Consider the following 23,199-nt stretch of genomic DNA (forward strand, 5'->3'; position numbering starts at 1 on the left):
ACTCTAATGCTCTCTCTTTTGTCATAGGACTTGCAGTGATTCACTCCCAGACCAACAATCACCTAGATGTTGGAAACAACCCCCGTGTGGGCACCAAGCGTTACATGGCCCCTGAAGTCTTAGATGAAACCATCCAAGTGAACTGTTTTGACTCTTATAAAAGGGTTGACATTTGGGCCTTTGGACTGGTCCTATGGGAGGTGGCCAGGCGAATGGTGAGCAATGGTAGGTATTCTATGCGTAGATATAAAGAAAATTTCAATTCATAATTGAGTGAATGCATCCCAAAGTTTTAAATGTACATAATAAAAGCATTCCTAGAAAGTTGTGAGTAAAATGAAGCCATGCTCTAAATGCACAAGGATATAACATCTTATTTTAAGGGTTCTTATAGCAAATATTTTTTTTTCTATTTTGAATAAAAATTTTTCTTTTGTATAAACTAAGATTTCAATATATGTAATTTGGTTAAAATCAAGTGCACTCATATGTAGGACTTGAGGTATGTATGTGAAAGGTCAGCTAGAGTATGTATTGGAAAGAATATTAGTTTCAGTGTAAGAAGTCTTGGGTTTGAAATTCTGGTCTGGTTAATATCTATGTGACCCTGGGCAAACTACTCCTTTTTGGGGGCTTCAGTTTCATCATCTGTCAGCTTGATGAACTCTTCAGATCCTTTCTGATGCCAAATCCTATGATGCTAATTTAGAATTTGCTCAGACATTTCCTGTTATATCTAACTCAAGTTTTTAAACCATATGTCATAATGGATCTTGTTAATATTTCTGATGGAGCTAATATTTTTTTCTAATTTGTTCTTTATACCAGACTTGTCAAAGTTTTTGAGTTACAGAAATTGTTGATTTAAAAAAATTATCAAACTGATCTCTCAGAAAGCTATATAAATTTAGATTCAAATCTAAGGCATATACTTGAATCTCCTATAAGGGTGATCCACTTTGTGTTGATTAAATGAAATACCTGGAGGGATCCCTAGTTCTCTCTCACATGAAAAGTGATGTGCATTAGATGCAAAACATTTAGAACTAGTTTTCCCCCACACCGTGCTTGGAGAACCTTTATTTAATGGGCATTTACTTTGCTGCCCCTCTTTTAGGAAAACAAATAATAATGATAACAACAATAATAACAATAATTAGCATTTATAAAGTATTTTGAGGGTTTGTAAAGTACTTTGTATACATCAGATCATTTGATTCTCCCAACATCCCTATGGAGTAGCAGCTGCTCTTATCTCTATTTTACAAATGAAGAAATGAGAGCTTGAGAGATGTTAAAGTGACTTGCCAGCAGCCCCACAGCTAGTAAGTGTCTGAGAGAAAGTTTGAATTTACGTCTCCATTATTCCATATCCAACACTCTCTATTGTGCCACCTACCTGCAACCCAAAGAATGTTACAAATTTGTGAGGGTTTAGACATCACCTTTCAGGGTTTAAAAATAATAGTTTCTCTTCTCCACCAGTCCCCACCCCCATTCCCCTGGTCAAGTTAAGTTAACAAACATTTATTAAATGTCTACTGTTTTCCAGGTATTGTATTAAATATTAGAGATGTAACAAAAAATTTTTAAAGATTCTGAAGACCTTGGCCCTATCTTAATTTACATGGCAGTTCTAGGAAAACTTTTGTTGTTCTTTTGAGGAAAATATAAGTGGGGCAGTGTTGATTGTGTTAGAGCCAGGGAATAGATACTAGCTAAGACAAGCATGCTTCAGTGGCTTACAAATTTCTAACTGGAAATCTGTCTAGTTTAAAGAAACTTATTCAGAGAATATAAAAAAATTTATCAGATTAAATGTAAACAACCAGGGATATTACTTGACAGCCTTGTTTTCTAAGACCAATTTTTTCTTTAAAGGAAGTCATGAAGATTTTCTTGGTAATTGGTGTTTCTCAATCAGTGTTTGGAAGCTTTTGAGTTACAATTCATGTCACTTAGGTGCCTTGAGAATTGTTTGCAATAAGGGTTTGTTTTCCTGATCTTTAAATTCTGAACTTTGTCTCTAATTGCACATTGACTTAATTTCCATCCCTTCTTTCCCCCCAAGTGATTTCGGAGCACCACTGGCACTGGAAACCTAATATCAATTCATTGGTCCTAGTGGAGGGCTTGTTGAAAGGGTGGTGGCATAACACATTGTGTGGCAGGTAAACTAACTGTCCCCAAGACTGGTAGGAAGTTGAAATTTCCAAGGCCGGCATACTAGCTTTTCTAACTGTTGATATGTAACCTTTGATCTAGTTGAGCATTTGTCTGGAAGTTTGGTGGAAATGGTTTTGGATTTCATGCTTTCTGTGAACTCAGTCACCAACCCCTGCTCCTGTGGGGCAGGAAAAACCCCAAACATATGAAATGTTTTGCTCTTGTTAATGCTCATTAATTTGAAATAGAGCTCTTTGAACTTAGATGACTTCAACTTTTAACATAATTTCAAACAAAATGTTTTTATTTTTTATCTTCTTTTGGAGGGAGGGGATGGTGGAAAATAAGGCTATAGCTAACAGGTTCTCTTCATTTAGATTTCTTTTTAGAATATTGAGAGGTAGCCATAATAATAGTTAACATTTATGTAGTTTTAAGTGAAATAAATATATATATATGTTATATGTATGTAACATATACTTATGTATATATACATACATACACACATTCATACATATCTATAGCAATAGCTATACAACTATAGATAGATATATGGATATCTTTATCTCATAATTGCCCTATAAGTGCCATTATCATCTCCATTTTCTAGATAAGGGAATGGATCAGGAATGAGAGATGATTTGCCTAGGCTCTGACAGTTAGTAAGAGTCTGAAGCTTAATTTGATCCCAGGTTTTTCTGATTCTAAATTCAGCATTCAAATAAATATTCCTTCCTCATGACCCCCAGTGCATGTAAACACACACACACACACACACACACACACACACAAATAGAAGAACCATTGAAACTTTTATAAGCACTGCTTTTTTATTTTTCAGTTGTTAAAATGAGAACTGAGGAGAGTTTGAAGTTGGAGATATTAGTTTGGGAGTCTTCTATTTATGTGGAAATGATAACTTAAACCATACTGAATGCATGAGATTACCATTCAGTAAGTTTTTAATTACCTATTATGTTTAATTATCTACTATGCTAAGACCAGGAGTACAAAGTAAGCCAAAAAATCATCCCTGCTCTCAAGGAGCTCACTGTCTACTGGGGGAGACAAAATGCAAAGAACTATATATGGATAAGTTATATACAGCATAAATTGGAGCTAAAAGACATTAGCATTAAAATGAATCAACAAATTCATGTAGAATAAGGACTTTTAGGGTGCAGCTAGGTGGCAGAGTGGATAAAACACTTGCCCTGGAGTCAGGAGTACCTGAGTTGAAATCCAGCCTCAGACACTTGACACTTACTAGCTGTGTGACCTTGGGCAAATCACTTAATCCCCATTGCCCCACCAAAAAAAAAAAAAAGAATAAGGACTTTTATCTGGGACTTGAAGGAAGTTAGGAAAGCCAAGAGGTAAAGGTGATGAGGGAGTGAATTCCATACATGGAGTTCAACCTGTTAAAATGCATAGTCAAGTAGGAACAGTCTCATTGAATCTCTGCCTGAAAATCTTTTGTGATTGAAAACCAGTTCTATCTAGAGTTGGCCTATTCCATTATTAGGCAAATCTTTCTTTGGAAATTTTTCCATATATTTTCCTCTCTAATAATTTTCTTGAATGCATATTTATAAAGCAATTACTATACCCCCAAATAGTGAGCTAATCATAGTATAGTAAGGTAGATGCTAAGATGCTTGCTGCAGTAGATGGTAGAATAGCCAGAAAATGGCCCTGGTGGAATGTGAAAAAACATTCAGGTTAACTATAGAGAATTATGTGATTTAATTATTAGCAATCAAAAATCTTGGGTCCAAGCCAGGAAGGAATTTTAGAGCTGAGTTTAATCTTCCCAAAAAGGTTCAGCAAGAGAGCAGTTTGCATGAGAAGACAATGATAGAGCAGGCAAGGAAAAAATATTAAGAAGGGAGAAAATGGTCAAGGAACATGAGAATTAACAAAAAGATCACAGGATTTAGCATGTAAAGAGTTTAATTTCACTATAGGGATGAAGATGCAATCCAATCTTACAGGATGGAGAATCAAATGAGTTTGTTAGGAAGCAGTCAACTAGGGTTAACTATTTTTAAAAGTATTAATGAAGGGGGCAGCTTGGTGGCACAGTGGATAGAGCACTGGCCCTGGATTCAGTAGAACCTGAGTTCAAATCTAATCTCAGACACTGGACACTTACTAGCTGTGTGACCTTGGGCAAGTCACTTAACCCTCATTGCCCCACCAAAAAAAAAAAAAAAAAAAAGAGTGTGCTCAAAAGTGATAATGAAAAGATTAATGGGATGTGTGATAGATTTTTTGTGGTGTTTGTGTATTTAGAATGAGGCATTCAAGCATTTTTTGGATACTGAAATGAGAATTCGGTAGAAGGGTGGGGATTGAGAATTCTTAAGAGATCAGTGCTAGAACAAGGTTCTAGAGGAAACTGAAGAAGGTAAAATTGAGGGAATTGGGCCTGGGGAATAACAGGGTTACTTTTCAAAAGTGAAAGGAAAGGGTGAGATGATTAAAGACATTGTGAGATTTAGAGGAAGAAAGCTGAGATCACTTAATTTTAGTAAAATTAGATTTATTTTCTGTGAGTGATTGGGAGAGGTAGACATGGCACTTGGGAAGAGTCGAAGTCTAGAGTACATTGTGGAGAATTACAGACCTTTGGTAAGAAATTAATAAAATAGTTGCCATGCAGTGGTGAGTGCCCACTTAAGGGTTGTATAAGTTTTGTACGGGATTCTCTCAATATCATTTTTTTTCCTCCAGAAATATCCAGCTTCCTCAAAGTCAAAGGAGAGGAAGCATATGGGAAGATTTCATTGTTGTTAGCTATTCGCAGGGTCTAGAAGGTCACATTGAAGGTTCAAGATTCAAGATTAGATAATTCAGGCAGAAGAGTTTTACTCAGCTGAACCAGCTAAGGTATCCTCTATGGCTGTTCTTGTTGAACATCGTTCTTCAATGACTTAGTAAACTCCTTTTTTAAAAAACAAAACAAAAAACACAAAACATGTTGAATATCCTTCAAGAGTCTCATTTGGTTACAGTATCAGACCTAAACTACCAATAAACTGGTTTTTGTTGAGGCAGCTAGGTGGCACAGTGGATTGAGCACGGGGTCTCGAGTCAGGAAGAACACAGGTCAAATTCTGCCTCAGACACTTACTAGCTGTATGACCCTGGGCAAGTCATTTAACTTCTATTTGCCTTACTTTCCTCAACTGTAAAATGGGAATAACAATGCCTACTTTTCAGTGTTGTTTTGAGGATCAAATGAGTTTTTTTTTTGGTGGGGCAATTGGGGTTAAGTGACTTGCTGAAGGTCATATAGCTAGTAAGTGTCAAGTGTCTGAATCCGGATTTGAACTCAGGTACTTCAGGGCCGGCGCTCTATCCACTGCGCCTCCTAGTTACCCCGAGATAATTTTTAAGTGCTTAATTAACACAGTGCCTGGCATATAGTTGACTCTATATAAAGCTTCATGCATTCCTATTAGTCCCAGCGCAGAACACCTTCCCTGCTGGTTACCTCCCTCTACTCCTTTTTCTCTCCCCACCCCCTTTCCTAACCTAGTTTAAACGGGGGAATGTTGGCTCATCTCTTTCAATTTTAAATTAATGCATTTTATTTATTTTTTTTTAGTTTCTGACCCAGGTATAAAAATTGATGGCTCCCTATTTACCTTTGAATAATTTGGGTCTTAAGTATTCATGATGTTCCTCTAAAGAAAGCGCAGTCTGTGCCTTCTGGTTTTTAGCTTTTGTACTAGATTGCTACTGAAGAAGCAGTGGATGAGATAGGGACACTGGTTTAATTTTGTTCCAAATGTGGAAGAGTGTTAGCAGGTTGTGAGAGTAGTCTCACTTAAGCCAAATAGTCAAATCTGAAGTAGACAGACCAAAGGCCTTTTTAGGCAGGATTCTTGTTTTGATTCTCCTGGTATAATCAAGTGACTTTCCAAGTCACTCACAAACATAAAAAGAGGGGAAATTCCTCACCTGCAAATGTCACCCCTTTTGGTTTTGTTCATTGTTTTCTACCAGCTAAGCTTCATAGAGGGCACTCAAAGTTCCTCTGGCCTGCTTTGTACTCAGAAAACTAGGAAATTATATTTTCCCACTTATTTCCTACAAAGATTCTTTACTGCCTTACAACTGATGTTAGTTGATTAGTATTTCTACTTTGACTGAAACTCATGAAGCTGTCTCTCCTAATAATATGTATTTTAAGCTATTTATCTCCAATTGTCGAATGAAATAAAAGGCATTTCATTAAATTTTACTGATATTTATTAAGCACATACAAAAAACACCTGCCTATACAAAGGCAAAAACAAACTAAAGAGGTTTTGTCTTGTATGGTAGGTATTTTGATTAGCAAGCAGCCTAGTGTGCGGGTGGAAAGAAAGATTTTTTTTTTTAAGTAGGCATAGTGGTCTTACTGTTTTCACTTGACCCTAGAATCTTAACCAAGGCCAGCCCTTGGAGGCAGTACTTAAAAGGGATACATATCACAACCCGCCTGCTTGCCCATCCAGTGCGATGCTTCTTCTAGATCTCCCATAGGTTTGCCATAGAGGGTTCATCCAACATGCTGGAGGCCTTCCTTGTTTCCCCCTGATGTTGTCAGGTTGATAAAATCATTTTAGGTTTCCTTGAGATGGAGGAGAAAGAGACCAGTGTTTTAGCCTTTTCCTACCAGCTTCCTTCAATACAAGTTCTAGTGTGATTCAAGAAACATTTGTTATGTACTTGTTCTGGGCTGAACACTCTCTCTCTCTCTCTCTTTCTCTCTCTCTCACACACACATACATATAAAATACATATATACATATGCACATATACACATACACACATGTGGGGAAACACACTTAGAAGTGTTATGTGTAAAGGGTAATATAGTGCCTATGTAATGTGATCATTTTAAGATAAAATCTTTGATAAGTTAAATGTTATTCTTTCATCTTTAGTGGCAGGAAAAGGGAGAATAATTTTAATAGGCAAATAACCTCTCAGTATTATTATGAAAATAGTTTTACTCCTACAGATGCCTTCCCCAGAGTTTCTAGGATCCTTAGGGGCCCTCAGACCCTACTTTGAGAATCTCTGCTGTAGTAGGTCGAGAGCTAGCCTTAGAACAAGGAAGACTTGAATTCAAGGCCAACCTCTGTCGCTTATGTCTCTGTTCCTCTATGAAAATCACTTAACCTCTCACTGCTATAGGTAACTCTCAAATTCTAAAATTGCATAAGAGGAAGTTGCCTCACCTGTGAGCTCCCCAATACCAGTGAAACCACAGCCCATAATCCTTCTCCTCCCTAGTAAAATGTAATGCCCAGAAGTATGCCAGCTGTTGTTCTATGACTAATACAGTTTTCAATTTGATTATCACCTCCTTTCTTTTGAACTTCTATTTATGGGACTTATTCATTCTATTGGCTTCTACATCATGGGAATTCGTATGGAGCTTTCAATCAATTATAGTCTCCAAGTATGTTTCATATGAATTGTTGTCATGCATATCCCCCCAAATAATACTTATGCATTTGATTCTGTGAACCAAGGTAAAAAATTCTATATTTATCTCTATTAATAGTTATTTGCCATCCATGACCACATCCTTTAGCCATTTATACCATAGTGCTATTGGGATCCTGGACAAATCATAGCCTATCTAGGGATGCTGTATAGATTTGGTGAGGAAACGAAAAACTATGTCAAATGGAAACTTGCTACTTTTTAAAGATTGTAGAGAAAAGAAGATAGGGGTGTGATACACATATATAAATAACATATATTTATCTGTGGCATTGATGAAGATACTATAACATTTGTAGATGACTTGAAGTTGTTTCGGTATGGTCTACATATCTATGCTGTTCTAGCAGACTAGAAACTCCATCAAAAGGGAAGGAAGCATAACTTGGAAACCCAAGCTGACTCACAGTGATGATCAATTTTAAGTATTCAAGACCCATCCATTTAACTATCCCTTCTAGAATATTCCCCAGAACCTTTCTCAAGATTACCAATCTGAGTTTTCAGAATTTACTTCTATCACCCCATCTTTGTGTCTGATTCATTACTGATATCTCTTCTTTGATCATTGTAACACTAAGTGCTATTTTAATTGGTTTCTCTTTTCTTGATTTAGTGTTCAGTTTATGTATTTCTTTGGGGGGGGGATAGGTATTGTCTTGCTTTAGTATTTGAATCCTCATTGCCTAGTTCAATGAAGCACACAGAACATGTTTAATCAGTTCAAAACCAATTAATGGTTAAAAAAAAATACATTTGATTTCCCTGGAAAAAATCTGCCTTACCAGAGTTTTTCCTTTTCTGGGACAGCACTTATAGATAAATAGATAGATAGATAGATAGATAGATAGATAGATAGATAGATAGATAGATAGATAGATAGATAGATAGATAGTTAAGATACAATGAGTATTTATTAAGGACTTACTAGTGCTAGGCATTGTGGTAAGTGCTGGGAATATAAATACAAGGAAAAAGATAACTAGGTTGGGCAGCTAGGTGGTGTAGTGGATAGAGCATGGGGCCTGGAGTCAGGAGAACTGGATTCAAATCCAGCCTCAGATGCTTACCAGCTGTGTGACTGGGAACCATTATCTACCTTAGTTTCCTCAATTGGAGAATGAGGATAATAAAAGCACCTATTTTTACAGAGTTGTGAGGATCAAATGAAATATTATTTTTAAAGCGTTTGCTACAATGCCTGACACATACACTTAATAAATGGTTGTTTCTTTCCTTCAAAGAACTTAAATTATGAAGAGGGAAAAAAAAAGGCTCTGAAAAGTGTTATTGGGGTGGAAAAAGGATAGGAAAATTGTTCATTGTGTCAGGAGATGAGCTGGTTAGAAGTGAACATGGCCAGCATGGGTAGTTCCTAAACGGTGGTTCTAGGGAAGAACTTAGTCATAAGAAAATGAGTCTAGGGGTGGAGATAATGCCAGCCACTGGGCTTGAGGTACCTTTAAGAAATGTATTGGAGGAGAGATGGCAAACTTGTCCAGGAAGAGTATTAATCTGAAATAGAGATTAGGCTATTTATTTGCAGATATAAAGTACTTTAAAGTTTGCAAAATACTTTACATCATCTTTTTGAGGTGGGCATTGCAGGTATTTATTATCCCCATTTTACAGAGCGTTGGCTTTGGCACAAGGGCTTATGAAAAAACATTTCTAATTAACCTTTGATTTTGCCTGAGAACTGTTTGTCCTTCCCATTCCCCAGCACAATGAGTTGAGTTATGGAAACCATGACAACTCTTATTTCCTCTTCAGCAAGTTACTATCCAATATGTTATGCTGGTTTAGCTCAATCATGCTTCATTTTTCAAAAAACCCAATTGAGGGAAAGAATTGTACCAGGAACATTCCATTTAAAGTATTTAGAGTAGCTATTTTGGCTCATTCAATTATTTATACTTGGAGGTAAACATTTAGCTATAGGAATTAGGTTCAAAGTCACCATAACCTTAATACAAACCGGGGGACAGAATTGACTGTGACTTTAAAATAAAATATATGGTTTTATGTAGCCAAGAGGGACATTCCAAAACCTGTCCTGGGGAAATAATAATAATAATGATGTCATAGTCATATAGTCAGTCATCAATCATTTATTAAGTACCTACTATATATTGGTTGCTGTGCTAACTGCTGGGATATGAAGAGAAGCAAAAACAAATCTAGCCCCTGTTCTCGAGGAACTCACAGTCAAATGGAGGAGACATCATGCAAACAAATATGGACAAACAAGATACAGACAGGATAAATTGGGGGATGATCTCAGAAGGAAGGCACTAGCATTCTTGTAGAAGGTAGGATTTTCTTTTTTTTTTTTTTAGTTTTTTTTTTTTTTTTTAGGCAATTGGGGTTAAGTGACTTGCCCAAGGTCACACAGTGTTAAGTGTCTGAGGTCGGATTTGAACTCAGGTCCCCCTGATTCCAGGGCCGGTGCTCTATCCACTGCGCTACCTAGCTGCCCCAGAAGGTAGGATTTTCAATGGAACTAGAAGGAAGTCAGAGAAGGCATAAGGCAGAGATGAGAAAGAAGAACATTCCAGGCATGGGGGAACAGTCTGTGAAAATGACTGGTCAGGACATGGAGTATTAACAGCAAGGAGGCCAGTGTCACTACACTGCAGAGTCCTGAGAAGGGAGCAAGGAATAAGAAGACTAGAAAGGTATGAAGGGACCAGGTTGTTGAAAGCCAACTGAGAGTTTTAATATTAATCCTGGGGGTAATAGGAAGCCACTAGTGTGTATACAACACTTCTCTCATTTGATCTTCACAACCAGTCTGGGAGGTGGACAGTGCTAGTATTATTCCCATTTTATAGGTGAGCAAGCTGAGGATCAGGGTGTTGAGTGACTTGTTTAAGGTTCTATTTCTTATATTTTTGTCTATCAATTAATAAACATTTATTAAGTGCTCATTATGTGCCAGGGATGGAAACAAAGGCAAAAACATGGCTTACAGCCTCAAGGAGCTCACATTCTAATATTAATGATGGAATCCAGCATGTGTCTTGCCTGGCAGGTAGCAGAATAGAATGCCTCCTGTTGGGTAGTTATATCCAGGGTAATTTCATAGCATGTGATTCTTTGATTCTATCTCACCATGTCACCATTGAGCCAGTGGCTCTCAATAGAGGCATGGTATGAATAATTTCTTTTCCCATCTGTTTTAGTGAAGGCATTGCTGTAACACCCATTGGGTTCTTAGAGGCAAATGAGTAAATGTACCTTGTTATTTTGATGGACCTTACCATCTCACTACTCTGCAACTGAGTAAATATTTCAGGATAATTAAACCCAATACATTTTAATAGTAGCCTAATTATCTTTGTTTCCAAGATAATTCTACTTTTAAAGATATCTAATAGCAAGATAAATGCGTTTTCAGTTTATACAAACCACAGAGACTCAAATAAAAATCAGCCGATTATAATAGCTGATTATCACTGATGTTATTTTGTGAGGAATGGGAGATTTATTCATTTTTTACAATGATATTTTTCTTCTTCCTTCCTTTTCAGATGTTGAAATGTGAAAAATGCCAGAATGTCCCAGTAAACATTCAGTAGTTGCTTTTCTAACATCTAATTAAATTTACATATTTTTCCCCCAAGAATGTTTTTATTTCCTTCTTCCTGGCTTATAAATTTCAATAATCTGACCCAGTACTGTCTCTTTCCACAAATAATTGTTACCCTTTCTCTTCAAGCTATACCTCTGTTCTCCAATTTACAGTCTGTGTTTTTACTATCTCAATTGTATCTATTTGTTGAGATGGAGATGCCTTAGATGGATAGAAAGGACTAAGCTATAGAAATAATGTAGTTAATTGAAATCCATATGTAATTCCAAACAATAGTCCTGCCCCCTACCTTCTAGCTTTTATACCAAAACATCCAAATGAATAGGAGAATTATTTGTCATTCACTTTCTTCCCTCTTGGGGAGATCTTGATGACCTCTGACTGAAATAGAACCAAGATGGACAAATGAAGAAAAATAGACCAATAACTTCACCAACTGATTATTCATCCCTGAAAAATTGAGAGTGACTGTGTGTATTTGATTTTAAAACTGCTGCTGGATGTGACTCCTAGAGATCCCAAGGGTATTCTAGGCCTTGCCTTGCTTGGAGCTCCTTATTACCAAAAACAAACAAACAAACAAACAAAAACTTAAAAAAATATATCGGGTAATAGTTTCTGTTTGTGCTCCCCACACTTCAATGAAATGACAAAAACATAGATAGAAAAACAAATAAGAGAAATTCTCATAGTAAAAATGGTTGCCCAATGTGGCTCAACTGGGACAAGGGAATATAATTCAATTTCAGCCCAAATCCAAAGCCAATATTTTGATGAGTTCTTTTGATTTCACATAGTGTAGTCAGATTCTGAAAACCTTTTCAGAAGGCTCCTGACATCTGGGGCTATTATTAGTATTTAATGTGCCAGCTGCTGTAGATAAATATAATAGGATCATTGGTATGTGTTGGGTACACTGTCTGTAAGGAACATGAAGGTCTTGGTCATGCAAGAAGCCTTTAACTACAAGCTCCAATAAAGAGAGTTTTATATAATCCATGTCCTTGGTTTCTTTGCCATCTTATTTCCAGGGCATTCTTCAGCAATGAAGAATGAAAGAAGGGTCCTTTAGAGCCACTCAAGTTCTGTTGCTCTGGCAACACGATAAGGAAAAGGTCCAGGTGTTAGTCCCTCATTGTTGACTGCCCCTTAGTCTTTGGGCTCAATGTGTAGCTTTCTGTGCATGTCACTTAAGGAGATTGCTAGGAATACCTTGACATGTCCTGCCAAAAAAGGTGGCCATGACTTGCTTGAGTCTCAGTTACATTGTTCCCCCTTTTGCTTTTGTGGAGAGATCCCTAGGATGCAAGTAAACATTGTGTGGTCTAAGCCAACTCTTCACTCAATAACTAGTAGTCAGACAAATTATTTCATCTCCTTAGATTTAGCATTCAAACATCTAAAATGAAAGAATTGAACTAGATGAACTTGCAATTTACCTTCTGGTTATGAAACCTTTGTTATTCCCTCCCTTCATGTAACTTAAAAAGTAACAAACGTTTCTTTTTATTATGTAGCTTATTATTGTTTTATAGTATCTTCACTCTTATTTGACTCATCAGCCTGGACGTAGGGCAGTTGTCATGAGGAAACTGATAGAGAGAGATGTTACTAGGGACATGGAGCTTGGACTAAATCCTTGGTTGTTGCCTTTTATTTCTAGTACCAGAAGGATCAGTGTCAGTAGTACTCTATCTTAGAAGGACTTTTTCATCTTACCAACTGCTAGTGTTTTGTCCTAGGGGTCTCTCTGCAATGGCAAGAGGGGGAATGATTTAACTGAGACTCAAACAAGTCATGGCCTCCTTTTTTGGCAGGGCAGTATTGTTAAGGCTTTCCAGAGAAGCAAACTGAAATATCAACAACTGTTCAATAATAGGAGAGGAAGTGGCTAGGAACAATCCAGGGCAGTTAACTTATTTGTAAGTTTGACTTTTATGAAAGAATTTTGAACTGTACAAAGTATGGGAGATTAAAAATAGACAGAGATTGTATTTCTACAGTTCTTCCTTATAAGCCGTCTTATTTGTGAATATTATGTAAATACTTTGAAAACCTTTTTAATGTAAATAGTATTTTTTTTAAATTTCATGTAATCAGTTTCCAATATTCATTTTTATAAGATTTTGAGTTCTAAATTTTTCTCTCTCACTCCATTCTTCTCCCCCTTCCAAAGAGAACAAGCAATCTGATACAGGTTATACATGTGCAATCATGTTAAAAGTATTTCCAAATTAGTTTTGTTGTGAAAGAGGAAACAGAACCAAAGGAAAAAAAATATGAAAAAAAAAACAACCCAAAGAAAATGAAAATAGCATACTTTGATATGCATTCAGACTTCATCGGTTCTTTCTCTGGATGTGGATCGCATTTTCCATCATGAGTCTTTTGGAATTGTCTGGTTCATTGTATTGCTGAGAAGAGCTAGGCCTATCATAGTTGATCATTAGCAATGTTGCTGTTACTGTGTGCAGTGCTCTCCTGGTTCTACTCACTTCAGTTAGCATCAGTTCATGTGAAGACTTTAAAAAATATTAAAGAAGTAGTCTAAATTCGAAGCCTTTGTTACATGACACCATAGCCCTGTACATAGGATATATACTATGAGGAAACTGTGACACAGAGATTATACAACAGATAGAGTTTCTGAGTTTGTGCTCAGTGTATATAGTAGACCATTTCTGGGTGTTATCCAATCCAATTTCCAAAATCAGACTATATCATTTTGTGTATATGACATCTTTTATCAGAAGTAAGCTGATATAATCATCTTTCTAGTCACAGAATACCAATTTCAAAGAAAATGAATTCCCATGATATTTAGTCTTGAGGCCAATTTTACAAGAGGTAACTACACCAATCAGTCTTCTTGCTTTAGTCAAACAGAGAAGGGGGGAAAGCATATTTCAGATTGTTCAGTTATGATTTTTACCTGGGCTTCAGAGCATCACTTAACTATTAGTTGTGCTCCTAGAGGACCATCTTATATTTATTTAATTGGTTTCTCTCTGTATTATCCTTTAATTACAGGTTCAGTTTGTAGAAGTTGTCCAAACACTTTAGAAATTGATAGAGGCAGGATATCAGATTAGCTAAAAGCTAGCTTGTACATTCCTATTATAATCTGTTAATGATTTGCTAGGAAAGGCTTTTAATCAGAGTATTAGAGGTTACAAATGGACATATTGATTGGGCCTGGCAAGTCAGATAGCTGATTTGAAGAAAATTAGAGAACAGCAACCAGAACCCTGGGCTGTTCAGATTCTCTTAAGCTTTAAATATATATGGATATACAGTGGATAGATAGTATTGGCTTTGGAGTCGTAAGAATCTGACCTCAAATACTGCTCCAACACCTCAGATACTTTTATTAATTTTATGAGTCTAGGCAAGCCACTTAACCTCTCTCAGCCTCAATTTTGTTCCAGAAATGAAATGCTTCAGGAATCTATAGTAACCTGGTTACCTGGCTCGGTGGTGATACAGTGGAATGAACACTAGATTTGGGGGTCAGAGGACCTGGGTTCAAATCCTGTCTCTTGTCACTACCTGTGTGACCATGATTGGGGTCACTTAATTTCTGGGCCTACTCTTGCTCATCAGTAAAATTAGTGAGATTGCCTATAAGGTCCTTTCCCATTCTCACTCAATGATTCTATGATTTTTTTGAATAGCCCAGACTTGTTCATGTGAGCCTTTTGCCTTGTGGCTCATTGCTATTATGTGAGTGCTCTCCCAGGCTGCTTTTAGCATTATGGTAACAATTAAGTAGGCAGCTAGGTGGCACAATGGATAGAGTATTGAACCTGGAGTCAGGCAGACTCACTTTCCTGAGTTCAAATCTGGCTTCAGACACTTACAAGCTGTGTGACCCTGAGCAAGGTCACTTAAAACTCTGTTGCCTCAGTTTCCTCATCAGTAAAATGAGCTAGAGAAGGAAAGGGCAACCACTCCAGTATCTCGGAATCATGAGGAGTCAGACATGACTGAAAATTACTGAACAACAAGAAGTAATTAAGCACAGTAGCAGTGGTGATAGAAATAAATGACAACAATTACTCTTTCCTTCTTTTTTTTTTTAGTGAGGCAATTGGGGTTAAGTGACTTGCCCAGGGTCACACAGCTAGTTAAGTGTCTGAGGCCGGATTTGAACTCAGGTACTCCTGACTCCAGGGCCGGTGCTCTATCCACTGCGCCATCTAGCTGCCCCTACTCTTTCCTTCTAACCTTGTGCAGAAGTTCTACACTAATCAAGTTGACCATAAGCCTATATCAGAGTCAAGCTTGCAGCACACACAGGTTCATCACTTTGCCCTGGCTTATATCTGCAAACTTTATAAAGTGTTCAAAAAATCATGAGCTATTATTATCTTCCAGAGGCAGCTGAAAACCCATCTAAGGAACTCAACTAATTATACCTATGGACTTATTATCTTCCTTGTATGTCACATCTATTTCTTGCTTATGTTTAGGTATCGTAGAAGATTATAAGCCACCTTCTATGATGTAGTTCCTAATGATCCAAGTTTTGAAGATATGAGAAAGGTGGTCTGTGTGGATCAGCAGAGGCCAAACATTCCCAACAGATGGTTCTCAGACCCAGTAAGTATAAGGGGTTTCCTACCCATCCTTTTCTCAATTTTGAAGCTAATCTCAGTTATTTGTTACATACCCTTCAAGTCTAAGCCCAAGGTATCAAAGGGATCCTCTTTTTCTTTTCATTCCTAGTGTTTCAGATATGTATATTATCTCGACTGGGTTTTGGGCCACCTGGGAATGAGCAGAAAGGGACCTGTGCATATGAAGACTAATCTATATTAGCTGTTTGTTTGTTTTGGGTGGGGACAGTGTTGAATTTGGGGGGGGGTTTTGTTTGGTTGGTTTTTTGGGGGTTTTTTTGGTATTGTTTAATGAAAGGAGGCAGACAGGTGGTAGAGTAGATTGAGTATTGGACTTGGAGTCAAGAAACACTCGAGTTCAAAGCCTCCCTCAGGTATGTTTATTTTTGTTTTTTAAATTTAATTTAATTTTATTTTGTGGGGAAATGGGGGTTAAGTGACCTGCCCATGGTCACACAGCTAGTAAGTGTCAAGTGTCTGAGGTGGGATTTGAACTCAGGTACTCCTGAATCCAGGGCCGGTGCTTTCTCCACTGCGCCACCTAGCTGCCCCCTCAGGTATGTTTATTAACTGTGTGAATCCTGGAAAAGTAATATCTATAAAATGGGAATAATAATAACACCTACCTCACAGTGTTGCAAAGAGTGTCAATTATACATGTAAAGTACTTTGCAAATCTAAAAGCACTCCATAGAAGTACTTACTATTATGATGATAAGGCAAAAGATTTATAAGAATATCCATGCATGGGAGAGGGAAGTGTGGTAGACCACTGAACTGTGAACTAGTCCCCACTCAGCCCATATTTTTATATTTGGCCTTGATCAAAGTGGCAATTTCTCATCTATAAAATGAGGAGATTAGGCTAGCTCATCCCTAAAGATTTGTTCTAGTGCTGATGTTTAATGATTCTTAGCCCATGGTCCTAAACTTTAAAGGTTATATGGTTTTAGCAGTAGAACTCATAAATTGAGACATGGTCCTGTTTGCTATTGGGTTTCAGGATTTTCCCTCTTTGTTAGTCTTGCTAATAGGACACATAAAACCACAAAAAGCCTGGCACGTGCTATGTGGTTTACAAGATAAACTCAGTGGCCTCTGCTGTTGAGAGGCCAAAGGACAGAGTACATGCAATACAAGCCTGGCTGCTTTATCAGTTCACAGGAAGTTTGTTTATGTATTTAGGAAATACAATAATAACATCACCTTGACTTGATGTTAGACCCCTGAATGCTGCAAAAAACACAGCTACACACTCTACCATCTAAGCTAACAAGTCACTAAAGAGGAGTCTGTGACTTTGGTGTTTGTGTTTTTCTCTTCCCTTAGACGTTAACCTCTTTGGCTAAGCTTATGAAAGAATGCTGGTATCAGAATTCATCTGCAAGACTAACAGCTCTGCGTATCAAAAAGACTTTGACCAAAATTGATAATTCCTTAGATAAATTGAAAGCTGACTGTTGACATTTTCATGGTGCTGTCAAGATGGAAGATTTTTGTTGTTGTTGTTGTCATTGTCCAGTCTGGAAATAATGCTGACCTGACGATTCGTCAGAACTGATCCCTTCCGCCCCCCAAAAAATGGCTTCTTAGTCGAGACAGACATGTTATCTAGCCATTTCTTTGGGAGACATTAAAACCACCTGAACCTCGCTCAATGACTCTAAAAATGGGCATTTCACAAACTGTTCAGACTTCAGAGACTTGATGCTGGATGTACTGTTGCAAAAGATGTGACCTGAAGGAACACAGAGAAATCCGAAGACAACGATCTGGGCATTATGATGATGGCTTGGAGCTGTTCTCACAGGGCTCCTAGACACTCCCCCCAGGGGAACGCGAGGACGTGGTAAATTTTTAATCAGCAATATTGCCTGTGCTTCTCTCCTTTATTGCACTAGGAATTCTTTGCATTCCTTACTTGCACTGTTACTATTAATTTTAAAACCCAACTTGCCAAAAAAAAAAAATTGGCTCTGTACTCCACTGATCCATCTGAATAATAGGAATTCAATTTGGCAAAATGAAATGTAACTGTCAGACTTCGCTGCATTTTACACGTGCTGATGTTTACAATAATGCCGAACATTAGGAATTGTTTATAAACAACTTGGCAAATTATTTATTACTAGTGCACTTAGCAGTTTTCACAAAACTGACTAGTGCATGTTAAAGCTTATTTTTATGTGGTCTCATGATTTTATTACACAAATGTTTTTAACACTATTATCTGAAATGGACATTTTCTGTATTATCAGTTAAGAGTCACATTTTAAGTGCTTCACATTTGTATGTGTGTAGTCTGTAATATATTTTTTTTTTTCAGTTCGTACGCAGAACATATTTAGCCATTAACCCACGAGACACCACCGAATATCTTACTGATTTAGAAACAATTAAAGATTTCAGTAGAACTTTAGTCCTGAATGCTGTGGGGGGGAAATGCATTTTCTTCTGAATTATACATTACGTGCATTTAAACTCTGCCAGAAAAAAATAACTATTTTGTTTTAATCTACTTTTTGTATTTAGTAGTTATTTGTATAAATTAAATAAAATGTTTTCAAGTCAAATGATCAAATGCTCTTTTCTACTCTTTGAAAGGTTGTATAACATGAGGCATCTTCCGTTTTTGTATGTGAGCTATAAAAAAACATAATCTGGAATGACCTTTTAGCTCCCTAAAATTTGGGATTAGGTTGAGGAAGAATACTAGCATTTGCGACAAGGATCTCAGAATTTCAGAACTAGAAGATACCTAAGAAGCAATTTCATTGTTCTTCAGACTGAGATTCCCATTTATAACTCAACTCAACAGTACTTCACCTTACCTTTCTCTGTGAACCTTTATAATATCTCCATTAAGAAAGCTTTTCAAGATTTTTTTTTCAGCTTAGAAAGTTTTCCCTTACATGTAGCCCAAATACCTCCTTGCAACTTTGGTCCTGCCCATTACTCACATTCCTGCTCTTTGGGGCCAAGGAGAATAAATTTATTCCTCTTCAACATAAAGACTTTTCGGGGCAGCTAGTTGGTGCAGTAGATAAAGCACCGCCCTGGATTCAGGAGTACCTGAGTTCAAATCCGGCCTCAGGACACTTGACATTACTAGCTGTATGACCCTGGGCAAGTCACTTACCTCCATTGCCCCGCAAAAAAAAAATAAAAACAAAACAAAACAAAAACATAAAGACCTTTCATATACTTGGAGTCAATTAACAGCTCTGTCTTTCCCTACCCCACTCCCTCCCCAACTCAGCACCACACAACCCATCTGTTCTTGAGGCTCATGGTACCCAGTTCCTTAAATGAGTGTTCATGTGACATGGCCTCCAGGACCCTCATTAGCCCTAGCTGCCCCTTCTCTGGACACTTCCAGCATGCCAAATGTTCTTTCTAAAATGCAATATCCAGTACATCATTCCCAGGACTGACCATTGCTCTGACAGTCCAAAAAAGGCTCTGTGATCTGGGAATCTTCTCTGAGACTGTTGAGGGTCATTGTGGCTAGTTAACTTTGCTTTAGACACATTCCCTTCTCTGGGAGACTTCTTTAGGATTCTTGTATAAGTCAGGATTTTCTGGTATCTTCCTACCTGTGATATCAGAAACTATAAACAAATCAGATGCTCCTGACTGGTACCTATCTCTTCCCTGTAGAAATCCATGCATTGTGTCTACTGCACTGAGCTGACCTGGTGGAGAGAAGACAAAGGAAACATGTATTTCACCCATTGAAAAAAGTGGCACGGTTTGAGTGTTCTAAGCCTTATAGGGCAACATCTCCAAAGGACCATTGTTAATCTCCATCCTTTTTCCTGCAGTATTCTTTTGACCTTCTCCCTAGGCCCAGAAGCATTCTATAAAAACGACTGATACATGCTCTATTCACTCTTCTCTGGCAGCTGAGACTCAGATGTACCTTTGCTTATAAATTCTTCTATTCAAGCTGCTGTTACTTCCCATGCCCTTGCTTCTGAGTATCTCAATTTAGTCCCATGCATCCTTTTGTGTGAGTTTTAAAAATACGGAATAATAATAAAGGCCTTTAGTGTTATTCATCACTGGCCTGTATGACATAAACAAAAAACAAAAACAAACTTCTCTAATTTCAAAAACTGTTGGAATGAGCTAGGGGCCTAAATAGCATAAGGTTTTTCTCTCTACTTGTATGCGATAGGTCTTATTGTTTGATGATATTAGACTTCATATCCTTAAAGGGACAAGAAACGTGCTACATGGGGATTTTGGAATAGTACCGAATGAGAAAGAAAGATAATGGCTAAGGGGACTGCAATTAATGTTAAGTGAATAATTAGAAGTTTAGCATAGTATTCCATAAATGGTATATGCAGACATACCTGTCCACCATGAAGACCAATGGCAACCCAACTTTTTTTTTTTTTTTTGGTGGGGCAATGAGGGTTAAGTGACTTGCCCAAGGTCACACAGCTAGTAAATGTCAAGTGTCTGAGGCCGGATTTGAACTCAAGTCCTCCTGAATCCAGGGCCGGTGCTTTATTGACTGTGCCATCTAGCTGCCCCCTGGCAACCTAATTTTAAGCACAATCACAAAATTTTAATAGAAGAAAGGACCTTAAAGATCATATAATTCAGGGGTTCTTAAATTTACTTGTGGCATGGACCCCTTTGCCACGTTTCTGTGGATGCCTTTTCAGAAAAATATTTTTTAAATATACAAAATATCACAAAAAGAACTACAAAGACCAAAAGTCAGTGAAAGTAAAGATATTTCCATCTATATCTCTAAATCCATATAATATATAGTTATCTTTGATAAGAACATATTTATTTATGTATGCGTATAGACATACCTACCTGCATATATATCTGTGTATGTATCTGTATCTGTATCTATATCTATTTCTGTCTCTATCTCTATCTCTACATACACACACATACCTTGACATACACACATACATACAAATAGGTCCTCATCCGAATTCTGTTCCACGCACATTGGGGTTGGTAAACCTCAGGTTAAGAGCCTTGGGCCCTAGTACAACCTCTTTTTATAAATCTGGAAACTGAGGCCCAGAAACTTGAAGAGAATCACATTATCAAGATCATAGTCCTGCTTAGCAGATCTAGGAATATAACCCAGGCCCTTTGATTCAGTAAATTGAAAGGGGCCTTCAACATCATCCAGTTCAAATTTATCCCTGAAGAGAACTTTCACTCAGTATACCTGACCAGTGGTTCTCCACCATTTCTTGAAAATTTCTAGTGAAATAGAACAGACTACTTCATAAGGTAGTCAAGAGAGGTGGTTGTTCAGTTGTTTTTAGCTGTGTCTTACTCTTTGTGACCCTATTTAGGGTTTTCTTGTTAGAGAAACTGGAGTAGTTTGCTTCTCTAGCTCCATTTCCTTCTCCAGTTCATTTTACAAATGAGGAACTGAGGCAAACAGGGTTAAGTGACTTGCCCCAGGGTCATGTAGCTATTAAGTGTCTGAGGCTAGATTTGAACTTGGGAAGATGAGTCTTCCGGACTCCAGGCCTGGTGCTTTCTGCAATATGGTGCCACCTCACTACCCTAACTGAGGTAAGTACCCATATTTCCCAGCAGCCTATTTGACTTTGGATAACTCTAAATCCCAGGAAGCTTTTGCTTATATCAATCTCATTCTTTTAACCTTCTTTGCAGGTTCCATCCATTACTCCCAGTTGTACCCTCTGTGATCCAACAGAAGTCTAATCCCTATTACATGTGAGGGCCCTTTAACTATTTGAAAAATAGTGCCTACCCTCCAGTCTTCTCTGGATAAGCATCCTGATAATTCTCACAGAGAAGTTCATAGGATTATAGATTTAGGAAAGGAAGGAGGCCAGTGAAATTAGCTAGTCCAACTCTCCTGTACAGTCGAGGAAAATGAGGGCCCAAAGTGACGCACTGACACTCAGACAATGAATGAGCGATGGTCAGATTATGAATCCAGACCTTCACATTCCAAATCCATCCCTCTTTCCCACCCTTACATGCTGCTTTTAGCCTGATTCAAGCCAACACAATTTAACCCAACCCAATCAAATCACAAGGGATGCAAATAAATTTTAAAAAGATAATTTGTCAATGAAATTAGAAATGAAGCATATGAAAGCAGATCAAAATATTGTAAAAATCCTTAAGTAATATAATATTCAGATGCATTTAGAAGTTAAAACAGATGATGATTCTTTTATCAATGCTTTATTACACTTTTCCTAGACTCCATTGTTATTTAGTCATTTCAGTTATGTCCAACTCTTTGTGACTCAATTTGGGTTTTCTTGGTAAAGATATTGGAGTTGTTTGCCATTGCTTTTCCAGATCATTTTATGGATGAGGAGTTTGAGAGAGGCTTAAGTGACTTGACCAGGGTCACACAGCTATTAATTGTCAGAAGCTGGATTTGAACTCAGGTTTTCTTGACTCCAGGCCCAGTGCTCTATCCACTGTGCCACCTAGTTGCTCCTTTCCTAAATTTAGACTTATTTCTCACTCTCTACTGTATCATATTCTTTCTCAAAAAATAATACATGATTTCAGAACTTTAAGAATGTCAGGGTGCAGCTAGGTGGTGCAGTGGATAAAGCACTGGCCCTGGATTCAGGAGGACCTGAGTTCAAATCTGCCTTCAGACACCACTTACTAGCTGTGTGACCCTGGCAGTCACTTAACTCACATTGTCCCACCAAAAAATATGTCACCTTTCATTTTTGAATTAAAGACCCTTTATGTTCAAGGTACCATTGTTCAACTGGCTGGGTGGCACAGGTGGGTACCGTTCTGGGTCTGAAATTAGGATGACATGACTTCTATTTGGTGTCAGAAACTTACTAGCTGTGTAACCCAGGGCAAGTCATTTGACCTTTTCTGCCTCAATTTCTGCCTCTGTAAAATGAGGATAATAGAATCTATTCCCAGGGTTATTATCTTAATCAAATGAGCTAATATTCTAAAGTGCTTTGCCCAACTTACAGTGCTCTTTCAAATAGTTATCCATATGGAAGTGATAACTGAAACCATGATCTTATTAAGGAAGAGAGTAGAGAAATAGCAGAGAAGAGAACCCAGGACAAAGGATCTATGGTATTCTTTTTTTTTTTTTAAGTGAGGGCAATTGGGGTTAAGTGACTTGCCCAGGGTCACACAGCTATTAAGTGTTAAGTGTCTGAGACCGGATTTGAACTCAGGTACTCCTGACTCCAGGGCTGGTGCTCTATCCACTGCGCCACCTAGGTGCCCCGATCTAGAGTATTCTTAAAGAACACCCATACTTAAATTATGCACCTAACATTTGGAACTGGT

The 23,199-nt window shown here is 37.6% G+C and overlaps 1 protein-coding gene across 1 annotated transcript in view; it reads left to right on the plus strand.

The window, feature by feature from the left end:
- Window positions 1–18,464, plus strand: part of ACVR1 (activin A receptor type 1) — a 146,940-nt gene extending 128,476 nt beyond the window's left edge. Inside the window, 4 exon segments of the mRNA XM_043997145.1 lie at window positions 28–225; window positions 15,742–15,765; window positions 15,768–15,871; window positions 17,218–18,464. Coding sequence (XP_043853080.1) covers window positions 28–225; window positions 15,742–15,765; window positions 15,768–15,871; window positions 17,218–17,352 — 461 coding nt within the window. The 3' untranslated portion in view covers window positions 17,353–18,464.
- The last annotated feature ends 4,735 nt before the right edge of the window (window positions 18,465–23,199 follow it).

The sequence above is a fragment of the Dromiciops gliroides genome, chromosome 3 (genome assembly GCF_019393635.1).
Source record: "Dromiciops gliroides isolate mDroGli1 chromosome 3, mDroGli1.pri, whole genome shotgun sequence".
In the NCBI taxonomy this organism is placed as follows: domain Eukaryota; kingdom Metazoa; phylum Chordata; class Mammalia; order Microbiotheria; family Microbiotheriidae; genus Dromiciops; species Dromiciops gliroides.